The sequence below is a fragment of the Magnolia sinica genome, chromosome 3 (genome assembly GCF_029962835.1).
Source record: "Magnolia sinica isolate HGM2019 chromosome 3, MsV1, whole genome shotgun sequence".
Taxonomy (NCBI): Eukaryota; Viridiplantae; Streptophyta; class Magnoliopsida; order Magnoliales; family Magnoliaceae; genus Magnolia; species Magnolia sinica.
Genome location: NC_080575.1, coordinates 68,181,683 through 68,205,972, shown reverse-complemented (window position 1 = coordinate 68,205,972; position 24,290 = coordinate 68,181,683). Strand labels below are relative to the sequence as shown.

Here is a 24,290-nt window from a genome sequence, read left to right as displayed (position 1 = left end):
GCACCAAACAGACACCCATTGATTAGGGGTCGTTTGGCACCATGGATTTGGGGGGGATTTTAAATCCCTTAGTTGTTTGGCACCATAAAGCAACTGGGGGTTTCAAATCCTCTCAATCGGGGGGTTTGAAATCCAAGGTGATACCTTGGATTACATCTAAAATCGTTCCCATAGTTGCATGTGTAACATGTGTATCACTAGACTATTAATTTATTGGACACATGGCCCACTAATGATATCCTAAAATAATTAGATTATCAATTGCATCACTATAATTACTTTAATACGATGATCAGCACCGTCTAAACATTGTTCATGTAAATCAACAATTAAAAAATGGTTGGTTAGTCACTCGGACGTAATCTTGTGCTTGTGGCCCATCCGAGACCTAGAATTTCATCATTTTTTGGTAAAGTATATATTTCAGCGGGCTTATTATAACCATTGTGTCAAAAATTACATAAGTTCACTAATTAGAGATATACTATGAATAACTACTTTTGGATTAAAGTTGATTATCAAGGGTGCTAAACACAACCAGAGGATTTCAAATCCAGGGGTTTTCAGATCCAGGGGGGTCCGAATCCAGGTGGTTTCAAATCCACGCTTAGGTATTACTCAACAGGACGTGGAGAAGAAACAAAAATCAACGGTTCTGGGACAAAATTTACATTGCTACCGTTAGTGTGGATTGGAGGAGTTTCCTGTAGTTCTGTTTTTTGTTTTTTTGTTTTTTTTTTGCACGGTAAAAAAATCTTTCTCACCTGATAGACGGAGCAGATTTTACATAAACAAGATTGGTGTACATAGCTTGTGTATTTTACGCACTAGTTATAACAGGCTGTAGACGATTATTGTCGATTCACGGCGCTTGCCAATGTGCCATCGCAAAGACGTTTTGGATCACTTAGTCGTCGTGGATCCCACATGTCCGAACCAAAAGCCGCGTAACAACTGTCTCTCCGCCCAAGCATTGCATAAATACCTCGACAAAAACACGGCCAAAATCTCGTGTGAGAGAGCGAAGCCTATAAACAGAAGGAAAAGGAGGCCATCTGCCATACATTTCTCGTGCAAAATACCCATCTCCAATTCAACCGACCACCCCTTTTCTTCAGCTTTTCTTGGAAATATCCACTCCAACCCATCTTTTCTACTCTTCAATTGTAAGAACGCCCCCACCTCGTATAACTATCCATCCATCTCTCTCTCTCTCTCTCTCTCTCTCTCTCTCATTCTCCATATGGTTATTGATTTCGGCCTTCTCTCTCTCTAAATCGAATTGGATATCTGTCAAGATCTCATCGTCAGCATCCCACGCCTTCGAAATGTCGAGGCCCATGGTTTTCACGGCGAATTCGAAGTTACCCCATTTGCTCGGTTTCCGCCACTCTTCTTCTCGGTGTTCTAGATTTTCCATTACGAGTGCAAAGAGATCGAGTTCGTGTTTCAGGGATAGGAAGATCGTTTGCGCTTGTTCGGCGCCTCCGAGGAATTGGGGCGATGGCCTTTCTGCAATTAAGATAAATAATGTAACCTCTTCAATACCACGATCTTTTCTGCCTTTCTTGATTATTTGGGTGCTTTTTTTTTAAAAAAAAAAAGAAAAAAACTTTTTTGGGTATCATATGTTGGATTGAATTGGTAATTCGATACATGTTTGGGACCAAATCCTATAATGGGATTTAAGTATTGGAGCGTTTTTGTTGAAGAAGGTTGCGAATTTGGCTTTAATTCTCTGGATTATGGCTGAATTTCGGTATTTATTTACTGTCTTGGATCGATCAGTAATGCGGGATATCTTTGTAGACAGTTTGCTGGAATGGGTTTTGAATCATGGTGCTTTCCGTTGAATAAAATTGTTCATTTCGCTTTGTTACAGATCAAAACTTTTCAAAGATAAACAATGAATTTCGATTTGGTTGTCTTGGTTGTGATTGTTTATTTATTTTATGTTGGATCAAAGTGGTAATTTGGGATATCTTTATAGATTGTATGCTGAAATGGGTTTTGATTTTTAGCTCTCTTTGTTTAGAAAGTTGTATATCCAGCTTTAATTCTCTTGATTATGGTGAATTTTTTATGTTAATCTACTTCATCGGATTGAACAAACATTTCTGTAGACTCTGCTAAAATGGTTTTCTTTCTTCCTTTCTTTCTTCTTCATCTTCTTTTTCTCCAAACATGCTTATGAAGTTGGATCTAATTCTCTTGAATACAGTTTGTTTCCAAGCTCTGTTTGCCCTTTTGGATCCATTTGGAGGATCTTTGTAGATAACATGCTGAAATGGGTTTAGATCTTGGTGCTTTTCATTGAGCATGATTTTGAGTTTGGTATTTATATTGATGGGCTTTGTTTGTCATGTTGTTAGGATTCATCTGTGTTAGAGAATTCAAGTGTGGGTAGGGAGGTTGAGGATGAATCGGATTTTCTCATCGAGTGTAGAGACGTTCACAAGTCATTTGGCGAGAAGGAAATCTTGAGAGGTGTGAGCTTCAAGGTGAATTTTATTTAGTTTTCTTTAAACTATCTTAATTTAGACCCCTCTAGTCATTGTATGTGTTATGCAATAGTCATGCCATTTATGTTGTTGGATTTTATGGCTATAATGAGGTCGAGAACATCACCAACATTTCTATTGACAGTTAGTGCAATAGTTTTTTTGCATTTGATATGATATTCGAAGGAGTTATACTGATGAGGACATCACGTCACGTACGCCCTTGCGTATGTATCAGAGGAGGAGGCGGGCCGTGCTGATTTCCATGTGGCTAGGCAAGTACCCGTGATCGTGCTGAACACCCCATGTGCATGTGCGAACATCTAGAAGACCCCACACTGGGAAGATGCACATGGGTTGCTTTATCGAGTGATCCAGACCATTAGATCAGAGGGACGCGACGATCGGGCCATTGGATCGATGGATCACATGATTGGGCCATTAATCGTTGATCGTCCACATTAGTTTTAGACTTTATCATATTTTAGGATTTAATTTTTGATTATTTTATATTTGGACACATTATGAGTGTTTTAGTTGATTTTATTTAGACTAGGGTTATTTTCGTTAAAATTCACTTGACAGGGATTTTTATAAATTTTGAAACTTCTTGGATCTATAAAAAGAGGGGGGCATGTGACCTCTATCCCATTGAATTTCATGATTAAAAAAAAAGAAGAAGAAGAGAAAAGCGCTTGCTTTCTTCTCCCATCTTCATGCGATTTGGAAGGAAGATTGGTGTGAGGCTAATCTTCATCAACGGAGGTGCAAGGTCTCCATCTATCCTCACACCATCTTCTATTTTCTTCCTCATCCAGGTATTTTCTTCAGGTTCTTCATTCTCCCCATCACAGATCTTCGTCTTCTCCTAAACCCAAACTTCTTATACCCATCCACAATTCAAACCCTAATCGACCTAAACCCATCCTCTCATGCCACACATGTGAAACCCACCTGCACCTTTTGGTTTCCTACCATTATTATATCAAAACCCCTTTCTTCCATCCTCGAAACCCTAATCCTAAACCTAAAATTTCGAATTTTCCTACTTTCCCAAATTACCCAAACCCTAATTTTCACCCTAGGTTGTATTAGGTTTCCTATTTTGAAATAGACTATACCCTATGCTAATTGGATATCCCTACATCCATTAGATCCTAGTTTCTTTTTATTTAATGATCTTGTGTTACGATGTTGGTAGCTTAGGTCAGGGTTATGGATGTTTTTTCATTTTTTATTTTCATGATATTTGTGATGAATATAGCGATGTTTGTGCTTTTTTAGTTAAATATCTTAATTCAGTTATTTGATCTCACATGTTACTTAGTTCATGCATCGGTCCTGCATCATATACCTTGTTGAAACTAGGTCAACTTAATGCCGTTTCACTATAATGAAGTTGAGAACTTCACTAGCATTTTTGCTGACAGTTAGTGCAATAGTTTGATGCTTCTGATATGATATTCCAAGGAGTTATACCTTGCTGAAACTAGGTCAACATAACGCCATTTCATTGGAGAATTAATTGAGCACCCTCCCAAATGTTATTCATGGATATCTTTCTATTTAATTGCCTATTGCAAGAAGGCCACCATTCAACTGTAGAAGTGTGTTATTTCTTGATTAAAATAAACTTGATCCATGAGATATGCATACTTTGACAAGTAATTCATTAGTCAGTAACAATGTTGTCAAAAGTGATCGCATAATCGGTTATGCGAATGGCATATGTGATGGTTGCATATGCCATATGAATAGTATGCAATTGCATATGCGAACTTTTGATTTTTGATTTATTTATTTAATTTCTCTCGATATTTTCATTTTTTTTTTAAATTTTCAAAAAAAGTTGTGCAATCGCCATGAGTTATGAAAGGCTCATGTTCATGTTGTTGGGTCTGAAAGTGGACGGTTTAATCCCTAAATTGGTTTTAGTCCTTAGCGGGCACACATTCAACCTCGAGCTGTTGTCAATGAGCACGAGTGGGATTCTATGATCTTTATGATGAACAACTTTATTCAGTGAATGCCCATAATTGTGACCCTTGGATGGGAGCTCTTCATCTGTAAAGATAATGGCTCGCGGTGTGAGGAGCTGCCCAATCACGTAAGTGAACATTTCGGGTGGTGCCTCTCCGAAGATGTGTATATCCTTGTGGGTTTTGACAAACATTTCACAATGCGATTGTGATGTGCACAAATTCCCAAAGGAAAATTTCGATAAGGATGTATTTTTAGCAAGGCTACCACATTATAGGAAGTCCCAGCCTTAAACGTCATTCTTGCTAACAACCCTTTGGGTTCCTAGGAGAAGATGCATCGCATATTGGGTTTCATGTTGCATATCTTGATGCATTTAGGGTGGTTCTAAGGGATTGCATGCTCATCATTGAGTGAAACTATTTGTCCCTGAAGGATGACCGGAGCATGAGAGATCGGGGGTTCGGGCCTAGGTAGCAAAGTTGAGCTTGCCTTTCCCTCAAGATAAACTAGTGTGGAGAGGTGACCCTTATTCGGTGCAACTTGGCACGAATTTGCTCCTTGGAGTATGATGGTTGCCGCGTTTGTTGGGCTATATTGAGGAACCAGGTTCTCCCTGAGGATGACTGATTGACTAGAATTTGTTGGACTGAACTGTGGAGTTGGGTTCCTTCCTTCGGGGACAACCAATTTACTGGAATTGTGCCCAGACATGGTAGGGGCATGTGGCATTTAGACTTGCTAGGGTGTCCTTCTGTGGAGGGCAATGAGTGGGTTGGAATGGAGAATTTGACCTCGTCTTTGAAGAACGACCAACTGACTAGGACCCTATCCTGAGTTAGCTAAGGCATGCGACATTTGAATTGGCGATGACGCCCCCCTTGGAGGTCGACGACTAGATTGGGCACCATGTTGGCAAGTGGCGCCCTTTGCAAGACTACGGGCATGGATGATGTCGGCATAGTTTTGTAAGCAATTGTGTTGATGGACTAAATGAGAGATTGGGTGAGCCGGACAGACTTAGCCTTGATCATGTTGATGGTAGGGGTGCTCGATGAGCTTGGGTTTGCTTGATTCTATTACAAGGGGTTTTGGAGGATATCATTGGAAACAACGAGGGTCATGATCATGGTTTTCTTTTCATTAATTAGATTTTGGACCGCATGCTTCATGGTGAAGCATTGATCCATTGTGTGGTCCCTGGATTGGTGAAATGTGCAATTCTTGCTTTCGTTGTAATTGGGTGGAAAAAGGTTCGGTGGGGGCCTAAGTTGGAGCAGAGTGAGGATTTGCCTTTGGACTATCATCGCTAGTACTTCGCTATAGGGTTGTGACAGTGGTGTGAAAACCCTAGGCTCTCGCATCTTTGATTGGGGTACAACGCATTCCCATTGGCTACTATCGTCCTTACTGGGGGAGTGAAACCTTGAGTTATAGTGACGAGATTGTTGATTTTTGCTGGACTTTGATGAGGACATTTCTGTTTCTATCTCTATTCCCGCACCTAATCGACTTTCCTTTAATTTGACCCTTTCTTGCATGGGTGGCTTGATGAGGCCAAGGGGAGATTATCTTAGTTCTTATTTTGGCTTCGACTTGTTCTCCGACGCAAATGAGTTGGGCGAAGTTGGCGTGGGAGTAGGAGATGAGGTATCCAGAGAATCGAATTTGTTGAGTAAATAATCATGGAAATTTATTCCTCATTGTCAATAAGTGTTTTCATTCTGATGGCCATGGCCTGCCTGTTGAGGCATAAATAAGGGATCAAAAATAGATCAGAGAAAGAAGATTAGAAAGAAAGAATATGTAAAGAAGAATGAAGTAAAGAGCAGGAATTCATGTGTTTGCGCTGACCCGTGCAAACTATGTTGGTTGCGCGGGGCCGCGCAAATGGTATAGGAGGTTGCGCGCACCTGCGCAACATCAGTTTGGGTAGGACAAGTTAAGTGGCTGGGATCTGATGAAAGGTGGGCCCCATGGCACAAAGATCAAGGGTTCGCATGTGTGAAGGCCTATAAATACCCCACTCCCCCTCTCATTTGGGAAGGTTGAAGATTTTGAAGAAGATCAGAGCTCCAGGGAAGAAGAGAAGTTCGAAGGTATCAGAAGGAGAAGAGAGGAAGAAGAGCAGAGAGACTTTGTGCTGGACCACGCAACAACATAGTGTTGCGTGGGAATGAATGTTCAAGAAACAGAATTCTGCTGAAATGACTAGATGAAATGCAATTTTCGATCTTCTTTTTGGACAAGAATATGAGCTTAAAAGAAAGAGATCCAATGATTAGATCCGCACAAACATTCCTCTCAATGAGATGATCAAATCACAAGCTGAAGTGCTATGGGGTTTGATATTCGGATTTGACATTTAAAACTCGTTCAATTCTTGTATTCTGCATATCTTATCTTAAAATCAAAAGAAATCAAAGGGTGTAAATGAATTCAGTATGAATAAATATGACGATTGTTCTTCATGCACTCTCTTTGTTTTGATTAAATAAGATAATTTCCCAAACCAAATGCATTTGTTTCTTGTCGAAACAAAATGGCGACTCCATTGGGGATTTGTCTTATTTAAGATTCTAGCATAAGAAGGTGATAAGGACTGGTTTGTCGTAACATCTCGAAGAATGAGGGCCCAAAATGCAGTAATCACTAGAGTGAATGCACCTCCATAGAGTCCGGGGGCCGGTAATGCGAAATGCAGCTAGAAAAAACCCTGAACTACCTCCTCCCGCAATATATCCTGGGAGAGCCGTTCCTCAATTGACATCACATGATTTCCCGGCCTTGCCTACTATGAGAGTTCAATGGACAAAAGAGCTGAAGAGTAAGGCACTGCTTACAAGCTCGCCAACTCCTGTATCGCTCCAATCAACCGACTGCTGTTAGAGGTGGGCATTTTTAGCCCGATCTGGGGGAACCGACCCGATCAGACCCGAACCGACCCGTTTCGAACAAAACCGACGGCCTAGATCGGGCCTGATCAAGTGTGGAAATCCAGATCCGATCGTTTTTCGGATCGGGTCCGGATAGAGGTCTATCCGAACAGATCCAATCTGAATACCCGAACCGATAAGAACTGCACCGAACCGACCAGATCCGACTCAAAGTGGTCTGGAGATGGAGATAGGAAGCTTTAAAGGAGGAAATGGTGGCGAAAAGAGAAGAAATTATATTATGGAGGGTTTGGGGATTATTGTAGTTGTTTTGGGAGAGGGGCAGTGGTGTTTTGTTGTGGTCGGGTTTGATTATGACAACACATCGGCCGGTGATGATCTCGTCGGTGGAGTCGAGGAGAGAGTGATCGTTATGGTTGTTGTTGTAGGCGTCGTCGCATTTGGTTTCATCTTCGGCAAAGGATTCGTTGTTTTGGTCTTGAAGGCGAGGGCGGACTTTTAGAACATTTCAGAGATCTAGGGCGGTTTTAAGGACCGCTCCATTGGTAACATTCTTGGGTTTTCGTTATATGAAATGAATTTTAGTGTAGAGAGAGAGAGAGAGAGGGAGAGAGAGAGATGGAAGTACGTTTGGAAAGATGGAGGGATCTTCACCATGGAAAGATCTACGAAACTTTCTGGATACGGGGATCTACTGAAGCCGCTTCCCGTGGGTAGTCGACTGGCGGTCCACATTAGATGTACTGAGACATGAAATAGACTTGAATTTGAACCGTTCATCATCCTAAGATCTAATCTGTCCAACTAAGGAATGGCAGAACTCCCTCTAGCTCTGGCATGACCAAAATCTTTCCCAGTGCAAAGGACGTACATATTGAATGGCTCTGATCATCATCCGTACATGTCCCAGCGAATGGACAACAAGTTCATTCAGTAGCGCGCATACTACAAGACTGAGGCTAAGGGGATGATGACGGCGTCAGGGATTCCAACCTGCAAGAGAGAGAAGATCCGCACAGACTGGGAAATGGATTGGCTACTCTCCCTGGTAGGTGCTCTATGGGGCCATCATGATGTATTTGTTTCATCCATGCTGTCCATCAATTTTTACAGATCATTTTACTTTATGAGACAAAAAATGAGGTATATCCCAATCTCAGTTGGACCACTTACAAGAAACAGTGTTGAATGAGCGTCTACCGTTAAAAACATTTTGGGTTCACCTATGCCTGTATGACCTAATTAACAGATGGGATGTCAAATAAACAGTATAGTGGACCTTAGGTGGATATCCAATTACTATTGTTTTCATGTGGTGTGATCCTCCTGAGATTTATATACTTCTCATTTTTTTGATCAAGCCTACAATGATCTTTAAAAATGGATGAACGGAATGGATGAAACACATACATCATGGTGGGGCCCACAGAGCATCGAACCACCAGCCACGGGCTAGTGTCAGGGAGAGTAGCCAATCCATTTCCCAAAGACTGACCAACACGGCTATTGACGGCTGGAACCGGCGGATAAAAGGCTGGTCACACCTGCATTGCCATTTGCCTCAGCTGTCATTTTGACAGGGAGTACTAAGATGGCGACACGTATACTTACATTTATGAGTTTGTAGGCCACTGATCAACGACTGACTTATAGTACTCTTAAAGCAATGGAGTAGGCCCAATATTTAAATACCAAAAGAAATATATATGAAATATAACTTTAAATCGTTGAGGTGTGCTAAGCCCAGACGCGTGTTTGCTCATGCAGACGCAAACGTAACAGCATGTTATAATTATGTAAGATCGTGGCCTTGCATCAGGTGAAGGCATTGTTTAAATCAGGTGCTACAAAACGAACGGATGGAAACACATCTTTTTTTAGCCATCCATTTGTTTTTATAATATGGCCCACCTAGAGAGTGAAATGGCCTAATTTAAGCATGAAGATCTAAACAGTGTAGTTCACGGAAATATGGGCTCTACTACATGTGTCATATTGGCATGTGTGATTGCACACAGACGTGAAGGGCTGTACACGCGTTTGTGCTTTGCAAATCTTCTCTTATGAAACATCGGCTAATCACTCGAGGCGAGGGATTGCAGAGCCTAAAACCTCTTTCTCTACATCTGAGAAACCATGGCTTCCATCATCCGCTCCCGCCTCCGATCTCTATACCTCTTCCAACGCGACTTCTCTGCATCATCCATCCCAACGCTCGAAAACCCCAGCTTGATTCTCGCCACACCCATCCCAACTCCCGACAATCCCGGCTTGAAGAAAGAAAATCTTAGTTGAATCCGAACCTTGCACCATCCGATCCTACTCGGTTTTCTTGACCGAGTTGGACTCGGTTCAATTCAGGTCAGTAGGGATTCGGATCGATGTGGGTCAGATGACCCAGACTCGGTCTCGGATCGGTCCGAGTTCAAGTTGGACCATATAAAATCCGGGCCGAATCGAGTTGGGCCCAATCCGATCCGACTCGGTCCGATGCCCAGCTCTAACTGCTGTGGAATTACGGGAAAGTCGAACAACACTCCTCTTTTCGTAAGCCCCATTGCGTGGACATATTCTCATTCTACCCCAACTATAGCTTCATCGGGGCATGGAGAAGTCGTCGTGTGCATGGTCAGAACAAGTTAAGGACCCCCGCCGACAACAGAGGACCGTTTGACCGAGATGACACAAGCGCAAAGAGCACTAATGGAAGAATGCAGGAATCTTTGAGAAGCTTTAGCAACTCTTGTGCACAATGTAGCGCAAATGACAACTCCTCCAATGATGGGTAATATGAATGGACGGGAACAACAATTTGAGGGCTCTCAGCCGCTAAGAATAGGATCACTCGGATCTGCTCCTGCAACAAGAGCGATAACTCAAGAGGAAGTGCGATAGGTTGTTGAAGAAGCCGTCAGAATGGAAAGAGAACGTGAGAATGTTGGCCGATTCAGATATCGAACGCCGTATCCAAGAGAGGTAGAAGATGTTCCCTTTCCGGTTAATTTCAAGCAGTCGGATTTTCAGAAACGGAGACGGATCGCCAGAAGCACATCTAATGCATTTCATTACCAGCATGGGAAACTTCTCTATAGTATCGCAATACTACCTTTGGTTGTTCGGTTCCTCTTTGACAAGCAAGGCGTTTCGATGGTACTCCAATCTGGCACCAGGATCGATTTGAACTTGAGAACAGATGTAAGACGCCTTTATGTCAAATTTCTTCTTGTTAGAACGTGACATCAGCATCACAGAGTTAGCTTCAGTACAACAAAGAGAAGGGAAACTCGTAGAGAAATTCATATACAGATGAAAAACATTGGGAACTTCTTGCAGACAATTACTGCAAGAGAGAGCAAGTGAAGATGTGCTTAAACTCCATGGAAACAGGAATCGCATTTGGTCTTACCAGTGCCGATATCAGGACTTTCTGTGATTTAACCACAAAAGCCCACTCCTTGGAATTAATGACCAGGAAAATGCCGGCATTTCACTATGAAATGACTAGAAGAGGACCCAATAGGTTGATCGCAAATGCTGTGGATCATGAAAAGAGAAATCAGGACACAAGGGAAATGAGAGGAAAGAAGACTGAGCGGAAAGAAGAGTCAAACCGTCCTAGAGGCAGATTTAGTGATAAAAGGCCCAGGTCACTTAACTCTCATGAGGGGTTTGCATTCGAAAAGGAAGACGTAGTTCCTATGATGAACCAATTGCTGAAGGCTGGCACGATAGAATTACCTCCATCCAAGCGCCCTGAAGAGGCAGCAAGAACAAGAGAGATTTTTGCCGCTATCATCACTTAGTGGGACACCCGACAGAAAATTGCTTCACACTAAAATGTATAATATAGAGAATGATAAACAGAGGCGAGATAATAATTGGGAAAGAAAAAGAAAGATATGCGAAAGAAACAGTGAATGTATTAACTGCCCAAGAAAATATTCATGGAAGAACAGGGAAAGAACATCATAAGGTTGTAGGCAAAGCTGTAGTCATCACATTACGATCAGGGAAAAGAGCGACAAGCCCTTCGAAATAGCAAGATGAAGCAACAAAAGCAAAAACTACCAAGAAATATCCTGGCAATGATAAAAAAGGAGAGGAGTGAGACAAGGAAAGTGACTTATGACGTGATAAGTCATTTGAAAGCTATACCGGCCCGGTTAAGCATCTATAACGCATTAAAGTTATCAGAAGATTTTCGGCAAAGCTTGATATAGGCCCTGTTTGACCATGATGTTAAAGAAACATTGCTCATAGAAATGGAAAATGAAGAGCGCAAGGAGCAAGAGGATTGCATGCCAGTAGTTTTCTTTTCCGATGATGATCTAACCTGCGATATAGGGCACAATAGGCCACTAATGATAGTAGGCCATATTCGCGGTAAGGAGGTCAAACGGATAATGCTCGATAACGAGTCTGCGGTGAATCTATTACCATTAACAATGTTGAATAAATTAGGATACCGTCGTTCTAATTTATGCCCCAGTGGAATGATGATACAGGGCTTTAATCAAGATGGGCAACGCGCGCTTGGTAAAATTACAGTAACGCTGGAAATAGGAGAGTCAACTACAGATGTTGTTAGCCATGTCATCAATGCAGTGACGACATACAACCTTCTCTTGGGAAGACCATGGATGTATTAATATGACATTATACCTTCTACCATGCACCAGTGTTTCAAGTACTACAAAGATGGGGTACAATACAAGGTGATAGCCGATGCAAGGCCCTATACAGAAGTCGAAGCCTTCTTCGCGACGCTAGTTATTATGATGGGTTTGGCAGAACGGAAGAAATGGAGAATGATGAAAGCAAAGCCCCAGGGAATACTCACATGAAGGTGACGAGAGAAGAAACTGTAAAGAGAGAATCGTCTGGGACAGCGAAAGTAAGAAAGAAATTTTACTTTGTACCAAAACATCTGAGACAACTGGGACAAACGCTGTTAACACTATTATCACCTGAACAGCTGGAAATCTTATAGTCAAACTACACAGTGCCGCTATCGTATGCTGAAAGGAACAAACCATTTCTGGCTATTCCGAAGAGATTTCATGTCAAATCCAGCACAATGTACCAGAAGCCGATCGAATTTTATGCCCCTTTGGAAGAAAAAATAGAAGAAAGGGTCGATAATAATATAAGTTATGGAAAATTGACATCCGAAGATCTTAAGAAGTACAGTCCAGCAAGCAGGAAAATCATGAAAAATATGGGTTTTGATTATGAAGAAACGACTGGTCTAAATTATGGGAAAGGAATTCAGATCCCAATCGGAGTTAATCAGAAAAGACAGGAAAAATTTCAAGGATTGGGGGCAGAGTCTTCGGTGAAGATGGTTACAATCGATCATGTAAAAGAAACAGATTCTGAAATAATCAAACATCTTGAGACAACTCCGAAGCAAATGGAGGATGGGGGGCAATCGACAATTGACAGTTTGCGAAAAATAAATCTGGGCATGGAAGAAGAGCCACAAAACACGTTCATAAGCGCTAGTCTTCTTGAGCAAGAAGTCGATCAATATGTCAAAGTCCTGAAAGAAAACAAGGACGTCTTTGCTTGGACGTATGCAGAAATGCCGAGCTTGGAACCATCAGTAGCAATGCATCAGCTGAATATTTCTAAAGACAAGAGGCCGATTAAGCAAGTGCAAAGGCGATTCCATCTAGATCTAATCCCTCTATCAGAAGAAGAAATAAACAAACTAATAAAAGTCGGGTTCATCAGAGAGGTTAAATATCCTAAATGGATATCGAATGTTGTCCCGGTAAGGAAGAAAAGCGGACAGATCAGGGTATGCATTGATTTCAAGGATTTAAATGAAGCTTGCCTGAAAGATAATTTTCCGTTACCGATAACTGAGTTGTTAATCGACAGTAAAACAAAATATCCTGTCATGTCCTTCATGGATGGCTATGCCGGTTATAACTAAATAAGAATGGCTCCTGAAGATGAAGAAGCAACATCGTTCAGAACTTCGTTGGGAATTTATTGTTATAAAGTTATGCTGTTTGGTCTCAAGAATGCCGGAGCAACATATCAAAGGGCAATGCAGAATATCTTTCAAGACATGATGCATAAGCATGTTGAATGTTGCGTGGACGATCTGGTAGTCAGATCAAATGATCATGAGGAACATCGCGAGCATCTGACTTCAGTCTTCCGCTGACTTAGAAAGAAGCAACTGAAGATGAATCCGGTTAAATGTGCTTTTAGAGTATCATCAGGAAAATTCCTCGGCTTCGTCATTAAGCACAGGGGGATTGAGATTGATCCAGGGAAAGTCAAGGCCATCCAAGATATGCCACCCCCGAGAATATTGAAGGAATAAAAAAGCTTACTAGGAAAACTGGCATATATTCGACGTTTTATTTCAAACTTGGCAGGGAGGTGTCAGCTCTTTTCTCATTTGATGAAGAAAGGAACAGAGTTTGTATGGGGCAAGTCCTGTCAAAATGCGTTCGATTTGATCAAAGAATTGCTGAAACAGCCTCCAGTATTAGCAGCTCCTGTGAAGGGTAAGCCGCTTATTTTATACATATCTGCAGCTGAAAATTCATTGGGGGCCTTGTTAGCACAAGTGAATGAACATGGGAAAGAAATTGGGCTTTATTATTTGAGTCGAACTCTGATAGGTGCGGAATGCAATTATTGGCTGATTGAGAAAGTGTGCTGGGCATTAATATTCGCAGTGCAGAAATTGCGGCATTATTGCCTTTCTCATGATATAATTCTGATATCGCAAGCAGATCCCATAAAATTCTTAATGACAAGGCCGATGTTGTCAGGAAGATTGGTAAAATGGATGCTGTTGCTTTCAGAATATACAATTACATACGAACTGGCAAAAGCAGTGAAAGGACAAGTAGAGACAGATTTCTTAGCAGCTCATCATATGTCAGATAGTGAAGTTATTACGATGACTTTCCTGATGAACAAGTCATGATGATCGAATCGTCAAATCCATGGCAGATGTACTTTGATGGTGCTTCTCGAACGTCAGGAGCAGGCGCTGGAGTGATATTCATTATTCAAGGTGACTTGTTGCCTTACTCTTTCACATTAGGTACTGCATGTACAAATAATGAAGTTGAATATAAAGCTCTTATTATTAGAATGGAGATAGCGCAAGAGATGAAAATAAAAGCACTACAGATTTTCGGGGACTCCAAGCTAATCATAAATCAACTGACAACAGAGTTCGAAATAAGGAAACAAGAACTCTTGACGTATTGTTGGAAAGCACAACAATTGCTTAAACAATTCGATCATGTTGAAATCAAACATGTGCTGCGATGTGAAAATGCAAGGGCAGACGCTTTAGCTAGCCTAGCAACAGCTTTATCCTGTCTGAATCGGAGTCCTCATTAGGTAACGATTGAAGAAAGAAGGTTCTTGCCATCATCAGAGATTATTGATGAAGTTGCTGAAGCACTCCGTATATCGTGTCTGGAGGTAACAACAGACGATTGGCGCTAGCCTTTTGTCGATTACCTCAAATATGATATTCTACCGGAAGACTCAGCACAAAGACAACAAATCAAGCAAAGATTGAAACGATTCATCATGTGTAGCGAAGTATTATACAGAAGATCATATAATGAAATGCTGTTGCGTTGTCTGGATAGATAGGAAGCAAGTCAAATGTTGCGAGAGGCTTACTCCGGAGAATGTGGAGCGCATCAAGCCAGCCGAAATCTATTCTATCGGGTGCATTGAATGGGATATTATTGGCCCACAATGTTCAAAGATGCTATAGAATATGCGAAGCGATGCCACGAATGTCAGATCCATGGGGAAGTCATACATATGGCCCCCGAAGATCTTCAACAAATAGTCGCTTCTTGGCCTTTTGTTGCCTAGGGACTCAATGTTATTGGTCCTATAAATCCGCCCTCATCCAAAGGAAAGCAATATATATTGGTAGTAACAGATTTTTTCTCCAAATGGACGGAAGCGATTGCATTAAGAAACGTCAAAGAAAAGGATGTTGTCAATTTTATTTGACATGCGATAATATATCATCACGGTATCCCGAAGAGAATCATCACCGATAATGGTACTCCTTTCAAGAATAGGGGTATGAAAAAGTTATGTCAGAAATTTAGTATTCATCACTCATTCTCAACACCTTATTATCCTTCGGCCAATGGACTAGCAGAGGCATTTAACAAAATGATCGTGAAAATACTGAAGAAAATAGTGAATGGAAATAAGCGTGACTGGGACGAAAAGTTGTAAGAAGCATTATGGGCTTTCAGGACTACTCACCGAATAACGACAAAAGCTACGCCATAGTTGTTGGTTTATGGCGTGGAGGCAGTTATCCTGATTAAAACGCAAGTCGCATCACTCAGAGTAACAGTACATCAGTCAATTACAGATGATGAAAATGCAAGAATAAAGCTGGAAGAATTGGATTTACTCGATGAAAAACAGTTAGCAACTCAACAGCGGTTACAATTGTATCAAGTAAGAATATTTGCCGCCTTTGATAAAAGAGTCAAGTATCGCTCTTTCAAGAAAGGTGGCATGGTACTGATGTTGAAGAGACCAATAGTGGTCACTCGCAGGACGGGGCAAGTTTGAGTCCAAATGGGATGGGCCATACATAATAACAATAGTATATTCCAATGGAGCATATAGAGTTGTGGATCAAGATGGACGGGGTATTAGTATACCAACCAATGCTCGCTTCATCAAAAAGTATCGTCCTTGAAGACGAATGCAGTTTTGATACAGAAAGATTATCAAAATAATGCTTCTCTATCAAAAGGGGGCAAGAATAAGTGAAGCCATGTATTCTTCTTTGAACGAATGAATAAAGGATGAATCTCAAGCATATCAAGACTGTATCGATGATTATCGTCAAATGCCAACTACTGCCAAGTGTTGATGATGGTCGCCAAAATTAGCAACTATCGTTGTCGTCATCAATCAAGCCTTACCAAAATTGCTATCATCGTCAAGCCGATACACTATTTTAAACATAATATGAACGTTGTCAAAACATCATCAACAGTGGCGATGTATCAATTATTGATTCACCATTCATGACAGTGGAATACGCCTATACGGCCAACCACACATAAATCTCACGACAGCGAAGGCAGTTTATCATTTAAGGCAACCAAGCCTATACGGCCAACTACGCATAAGGCCTACCATCATCGGCAATATATATATATATATATATATATATATATATATATATATATATATATATATATATATATATATATATATATAATATTATTTGGGTAGCAATGAGAAGCCAGTGGCCCTAAAAAGCCCGTATAGGCCATTATATGCATACTCATGCGGGTAGCGGATTGAGCCAGTGACTAAAAGTCCTAAGCAGCCAAAGATCCACAACGGTCAGTCACGCGTGAGACCAATGCTGTCTATATAGCTTCTGACAGGGTCAATGGGAAGAAAGAAAGTGCCCTCCTGTGAATGGGTCCGACCTCACAGACGAAGAAAAAGCGGGTTGCAGTGTGCGCTCTTTGGCCATTGTCCATAGATAGGCCAACCATGCATAAAACCCCCCAGATTCCTGGCTTGATTTCAGCAACAACTCATGAGGACAGTTTCTATAAAATACCCCCTCATTAATGGACTGGCAGCCTTGGATTTGGTACCCTAAGGTAGCCTTGCGCACCCCGTGAACTCTAGAGAGTTACTGCGGCCAACCCTGTGCGTAAATCTCACCGAGTTCACGGCCCCGATAGCTTCACTGGGCCCCTATGATGGATCGCAGTTTGTGAACTCCTTGGTTGTGATAAGTCTAGTGAACTCATAAGAGTTACAAAGACCATTCACATGAGACCTGACTCCAACTACTCATGAGTCTAAAAAACTGTGTTGCTCCAGTACTCAATAGCTTAAACTGCGTGGCAATCTAACTAAACCGAAACCTAGTTCCGCTTATCAAAACAAAAATCATATAGGAAAATCCCATACAATCATGATAAACTATCATCTTCATTTTTGAAACTATGATGAAATATAACGTCTTGTTAAATAATCACATGAATATATGTGCTTCGAGTAAACTGTAATTCAAACTCTTTCAAAGAAACAATTATCTCAAAACATCGCAATGCATTTATATATCTTGAAACTTAAGAGAAAATTACATATGATCATAAAAAGAAAGGAAAACAAAACAAGCCTCTCATAATTCTTCTGCCATGCCTAAAGCTGCTAGGTAGTTCTGCAAATCTTCTTTGAGCTGAACTTGAGTTGCAATGTGTTTCAATTTAGCTTCAAAAATGATTTTTTCATGATCTGGAATACTGGCTAACTTCCTCTCTAAAGAGGCAATTATTTCTTCATCCTTGATCAGCTCGGACCTTTCAGAATCATCAGAATGAATGTTGGCCTGCATCTTCTTCTGGATCTTCTTTATGTTCAATTCCTCTTCCCAATTTTTCGTCTCCAATTGTAGAATTTCCTTCTTTAGAAGATCGATTTGATTCTGAATAGCCATCCTATTATCGGTAGAAGCTTTCAGTTGTTCTTGAAGGGATAGCTGCTCTTGATCATATCTGGAGATGACAGAGGCAATATGGGAAGCTTTCTCCTTGGAAGACGCCAGTTATCTCCCATATTCCAAAAATCTCTGGAGCGATGATTACATTCTCTGCAAATTTTAGAGCAGTCACCGAATTATGAAATCTTAAGAGAGAGTCACGCAAAAGAGATAATAATTTTGGCTTTTTTGCAGCACTATCCAAGACCTCTATTGCAATGTTCAAATCCGACCATTGATCAGGGTTTTAAACATGTGAACGACCGCTGACATGGAGTTTCTCATTAAGGTCAGCTTATACGCAGGGACTTTCTCAAAAGATAACAAATCGGATATGGTGGCAATTGAACTAGAGCTAGCTGTGCCACTTCGAGGAGGATTTCCTGTAAGGTGATAGAGGAAGTAAGTTATAACAAAAGCTATGAAGGTAAATGATATAGAAGTATAGGTAAAGAAGGGGTTGAATATACCCTCTTCAAGAGTCTTAGCAGTAGGAGATTGTGTTTCTCTGACAGAAGAAGGATCAGGCCTCATCATATCAGCAAAGGAGGGGGCTCTAGCTTCGGTGCTAGAATCAATGGTTGTTGGAGTTGGTAGATCTGTGGGTTCTATTGGGAACATAATTTCGCAGGCTATCACCCTTGGTGCTGCAAGAGGAGCCAAAGAAATTCTCACTGGGGCCGATGGTGCAGCAGGAGGAAGGTCTTTAGAAGGAATATCGCCTGATCTAACATTGATGGCATGAGCACCTAAAATAAAGAAAATAATAATAATGATAAAATAACGATTGCGAGCAAAAGATTAAATGATGATAAAATTGCAGGAGATTTCTTACTCGGTGAGTATCCGTACTCCCCATAATCTAAGGGTTCGTCCTCCTCTTCTATTGTTGTTGGGATTTATGTAGGAATATCAGCATCAGGAGGAGCCTCGACTTTGATATTTTGAGGGATCGATGAAGGATGTTCGCCCGTAGGAACACCTTCAATAACGGTGTCATCTTCATCATCAATATCAACTTCTCCTTCTTCAAAATCATCATCTTCATTAGCTCCTTCACCGTCTTCCTCAATATCATATTCGATAGAAGCAGTACCATCAGATGATGAGGGTGAACTCTTTTCCTCTGATTCTTCTTGCTCTATTTCCTCAATTACAACTTGCTTCCCTTTAGAAGGGGAAATTCTGCTACTTCCTAGTTGAAGGTCCTTATCAACCAAGACTGCAGAGGTTGGAGTAGCAATTCCTTCTTGATGTGAAGGGGGGAGAAGCCTGAGAACGCGATCGGGACCTTGTCATTGGAGAAGATAGACTGGGATGAGTAGGTTGAAGAGCAGGAGAAGGAATCGGATCATCTTGAGTTACAGCAATAACCTCTTGAACCGGAGAAGAGGCTTTCGCAATGTCTTCGGCTACTCTGTTGGAACGATCTCGAGGGACTTTTTCGAAGTCCGTAACAATTTCATGGGCTATCCAACCCTTCAGAGTATTGGTAGGCTTTCTTTTGCGGATCGGTTCTTCTAGAGACATCTTTCTACAAAGTTGACCAGGAAAAGGCGCATGACTCCTCTTTGGTATAAAGCCGACTCCTTCAAACTTGCAGCCCTTGAGTTTTGGGGGAGAAATCTAGATGGGATCGGTTACTGGTAAGCACTTATTAACCAGGTACGACTGATGAACCCACCATCTCATATAACCGTATGAAGCACGGGTTGTACGGTTGCTGCCTGGAATCATGAAAGTAGATCTGACGCGGCTGCCCAACAATTGTTTCCATACCATTGCCCAATTATACGGGCTAGTACCATAGCTGCGCATCCTTCTCGTCACCAGTCCACAATCCTTGGGGATAGCTTGATCAAAGCCAAATTGACGAGCAAATCGGCTGGGATAGTAAGGATCCCTCCAGAATTCTACCCCTTCTCTCAATGGAAGACTGCAAGATCGAATAGAGAGGTAAAATGCTCTTTCTCCTGGAGAGAGTGATTCGGTGTCCATCATATCCGTATCTTCTGTATACCGGTACAGGCAGAACTGGAAAAGGTTAATTGCATCGGTGTCTAAGATTTTGTTAACAACCCAGTCATATGACCTTTTAGCCATAACTCTCTTCTGGAAGAACTATAGAGGAATGTGCGCAGGATGAATGTACGCTTTCTCTGGGGCTTCGAAGGTCCGAGGGAAGTAGATACCCATCCAGCCCGTAATGTAATGCTATTGAGTGTATGTGGAAGAGGCTCCTATAGCGAGACTTTTCACATAAGTCGCTACCTCTCCAAGGGCTTTATAAATGGAGCACAAGACAGGAGGAGCTAGGGAGTGTTTTTGGCCTTCCGCCACAGCACCAGCAATGACAAATGTAGTAGGGCAAATAGCATCCGCCCATTTCGAGCTGGGAAGTACTACTACACTCAACCAGTAGACCAAAAAGGCCGCAAGCTCTCCATAAAGACTATAATCTGCACGGTCTTTTATCTTGTCACGAAGATCCGTCAATTCTTGTGAATGACAACCGCTGAATATATATATATATATATATATATATATATATATATATATATATATATATATGTATGTATGTATGTATGTATATATATAGCAGAACGCTCACCTGCGAACCAGTTCGCACGGACTACATACGAACTTTTTTGAGAACTCATCATATCTGATGAGTCTCGAACATCTGAACGGTCCACATGAAGCAGAACCTCTTGAAACCCCTTGGTACCAATTTTTACTTTGAACCAAAACTTCGGTGGGCCATGAAAAGTGCAAACAGTTTCTTCCCTTGATTTGAATTTTTCTTTGCTATGGGCCATCAGAATCTTAAATCAGGGTGAAAATTCACCCCCTAAGGTTTCATGGGATTCCGCATCTTATGGACCGTTCGGATTCGACACCCATGACATGTGTGCAAAGGTGCGCACGTGCGTAGGTGAGCATGCCTCTCTTTCTCTCTCTCCCTCTCTCTCTCTCTCTCTATATATATATATATAAATAGATGGTGAGAAATATAAAAAGTATAAATACAATGAGAAGTAATGGGTTTATGAAGAGGAAAGTCACCGGAAGGCTTTGGTGAAATGTGCGAGCCATTGCAGGGGAGAGATCTTATGGATGTTCGGGAACTTCGACATTTCTCTGAAAAGTTTTGTCGTCGTTTCTGAGATTGAGGCCACTCGGCCAGGTGAAGAGATGAATGCTAATTCTTCATTGGTTGGTACAAATTTGTCATAGAATTTCCCTGTCAGTGGAAGACTGGCGATCCGGTGAAGATCCCAGAGTGTGATACTCATCTCTCCTGTTGGAAGGTGGAAGGAGTTGGTTGTAGGGCACCAGTAGTTGAGGAAGCCTTTCAAAATGGAAGTCTCCTTGTAGAAGTGTTGGGAAGTTACTTATATCGCATTGTAAACATCGAGCTTGATCAATGTCTTGGAATGTTGGAATGTTTTGCCAAGATCGCCGTTGCCCAGTCCGAGTAATAAGTGCGGGAAGTTAGAAGACCTCTGGTTCTAAACTCTTCCTGGCCCCAGAGCGACTTGCGGTCTCTGAAGTGTTGTTGGATTGTCTCATAGAAATGAGTGGGGAATAAGGTATGGGGATCATGAGAAGGAGCGAGGAAGATCATTGGGTGGACTTCGCCAATCTGTTGCCTTGGCTTCTTTACCAACAAAGTTCCTTCTAGAATGTGAGGTTCTTTCAACACCTAGGTTGCTGTATACGCTAGTTTTTCTCTGTCCATCTGATCCGAGGGTTCATAGTTGAGAATGGATTGATGGCGATGGAGGTTTAGCGGAAGGATGACCATGCCATGCCTGTGAGGGTTATCAAACTTCATGATACCCTCGATCACTCGGACCATCTCTCAAGAATTTTGAAGTCTCTTTTTGTTGTGTTCCTTTATTTTCTCTTGGAACTCTCTATCCTTATTCCGTTGGGGTTTCTTCAATCTGGATGGAGGGGGAGTTTCTTCTCTGGCTGGTGGCTTCTGGCTAATGGTAGGCGGATGGGCTGTTGATTTCAACCATTCCTCCCAGTCAAATTCACGACCATTTCTGGGAGGCCGCTCGATTTCGCCCATTGATATTGCTCTATAGATGAGGGAGGGTAATGTAGCAATTTAATTAGTGAAGTTGAAAGTAGGGATGACAGGCTCCTTGATGTACGTAGGGCGCTTACTGGTGGTCTTCATGCGTTTTCTTTGAGGTTGTTCTGAAGGAGGAGATGGAGATGGTTCAGGAGCATGAGAAGAAGAGGGGTTCAGTAAATCTTGATGAGAGGGTTGTGTTGTAGGTGATTCAATAAGGCGGAAAGTTATCTTGGTGCGGGCCATGGCGGATTGAAGAGGACAGGTGTTGGAATTATCTTGAAGGAAAGATGTTTTGAAAATTCAAAGCACAGAAATTCTAAGTACTTGGAAAAATTTACTGAAGCAAAGGGTTGATTGAGTGAGTGCGGGCAAAGGAGTGCGGTTGTGCGGAATCGCGCTAAGAGTGAAGGTTTTGCGCAAACAGAGTGTCTGTTGCGCGGGTCCGCGCAAAGGAATGTAGTTGCGCGGGGGTTATTCTGACAAGCAGAGCTTCGATAGGAAAACAGGAAATGAAGAATGAGGAATGGCTCTGGTATTTATAGGAAATTGGACCCGTTTATAGACCGACTAGTCTTTGCGCGGGTTCGCGCAAACAGAGGTTGAACGGGCTAAAAAGAGCAGGGTTGATCCTATTCCTTTATCCAGAATAGGATAAACCAAAAGGATCAAGGGGGCATTTGTTGAGGCATAAAATAAGGGATCAAAAATAGATCAGAGAAAGAAGATTAGAAAGAAAGAATATGTAAAAAAGAATGAAGTAAAAAGAGTAGGAATTCATGTGTTTGTGCCGACCCGCGCAAACTATGTTGGTTGCGCAGGGCTGCGCAAATGGTATAGGAGGTTGCGCACACCTGCGCAACATTAGTTTGGGTAGGACAAGTTAAGTGGTTGGGAGCTGATGAAAGGTGGGCCCCATGGCACAAAGATCGAGGGTTCGCATATGTGAAGGCCTATAAATACCCCACTCCCCTTCTCATTTGGGAAGGTTGAAGATTTTGAAGAAGATCAGAGCTCCAGGGAAGAAGAGAAGTTCGAAGTCATCAGAAGGAGAAGAGAGGGAGAAGAGCAGAGAGACTTTGTGCTGGACTGCGCAACAGCATAGTGTTGCGCGGACCCACGCAACACCATACTGTTGTGTAGGAATGAATGTTCAAGAAACAGAATTTTGCTGAAATGACTAGATGAAATGCAATTTTCGATCTTCTTTTCGTACAGGAATATGAGCTTAAAAGAAAGGGAGATCCGATGATCAGATGCGCACAAACATTCCTCTCAATGAGATGATCAAATCACAAGCTGAAGTGCTGCCGGATTTGATATTCAGATTTGACATTTAAAACTCGTTCAATTCTTGTATTCTGCATATGTTATCTTAGAATCAAGGGAAATCAAAGGGTGTAAATGAATTCAGTATGAATAAATATGATGATTGTTCTCCATGCACTCTCTTTGTTATGATTAAATAAGATAATTTCCGAAACCAAATGCATTTGTTTCTCGTCGAAACACTGCCATCATCCAACATAAGTCAATAGGGACTTGTCATTCCTTTGTCTTAAGAAAGCCATATCTACTCTTTTGGGTTCCATGTTTACGATGCTTGAAAATTGGTCAACAAAGGATTGGGGGAGTTGTTCCAAGTCTTGATTTTATGATAGTTGAGCATGTGTCACCCTTCAAGGGTTTCTAAAAGAGGCAGATTAGCACGTTATTGTTGCCTACTAAGGCATCAAGTTCCCCATAGAAGGCCTTGAGGTTGCCTGTGGGACAATCGCTATTGTCATATCTCTTGAATTTAGGTACTCGAAGTTGTCGAGTATTCGGGAATCGGGAAAGGGACAAAGGTCCCTGAACTTGGTGGATGGGAGATCCACACCTTGCTGCCTTTGCAGCTTATTCTCCATTGTGTGGTGTTATTCTTGAAAGTATCCTCGGAATTGTTCAATTTTTGAGGAACTGAACCGGAGACATTTTGCCCCTTGCATAAAGGCATACATTTGATACAAATAGCACAAATTTATTAGATTTAAAGCAGCTTCATGGAATCAATATAGTGATTTCCATTGGTAGGAGCAGGAGGAGCTTTAGAAGTGGGAGCCGGAGTGAGAATGAGATTCCATGGCAAAGTGGTGCCTTGGGTAGAAGATTCCTTTGCAACCCAATTCTCTACCGTTTTACCTAGAGATTTGGGTTAAATTTCAGTCTCATGTTTCTTTTTTGATTGTATCAATTATCTAATGAATAGGAATTATTGTTACTAAATCAAACCAAACTGGGCA

General features: G+C 41.6%; 1 protein-coding gene across 2 annotated transcripts in view; it reads left to right on the top strand.

Annotated features, from left to right (window-relative positions):
* The first annotated feature begins 984 nt into the window (after positions 1–984).
* Positions 985–24,290, top strand: part of LOC131240003 (protein TRIGALACTOSYLDIACYLGLYCEROL 3, chloroplastic) — a 44,838-nt gene continuing 21,532 nt past the window's right edge. Inside the window, exons 1-3 of one of the 2 annotated variants that reach the window (XM_058237991.1) lie at positions 985–1,166; positions 1,299–1,532; positions 2,373–2,501. In XM_058237991.1, coding sequence (XP_058093974.1) covers positions 1,329–1,532; positions 2,373–2,501 — 333 coding nt within the window. In that variant the 5' untranslated portion in view covers positions 985–1,166; positions 1,299–1,328. Of the gene's footprint in view, positions 1,533–2,372; positions 2,502–24,290 lie in introns of both variants that reach the window. The other variant, XM_058237990.1, reaches the window with a different exon arrangement.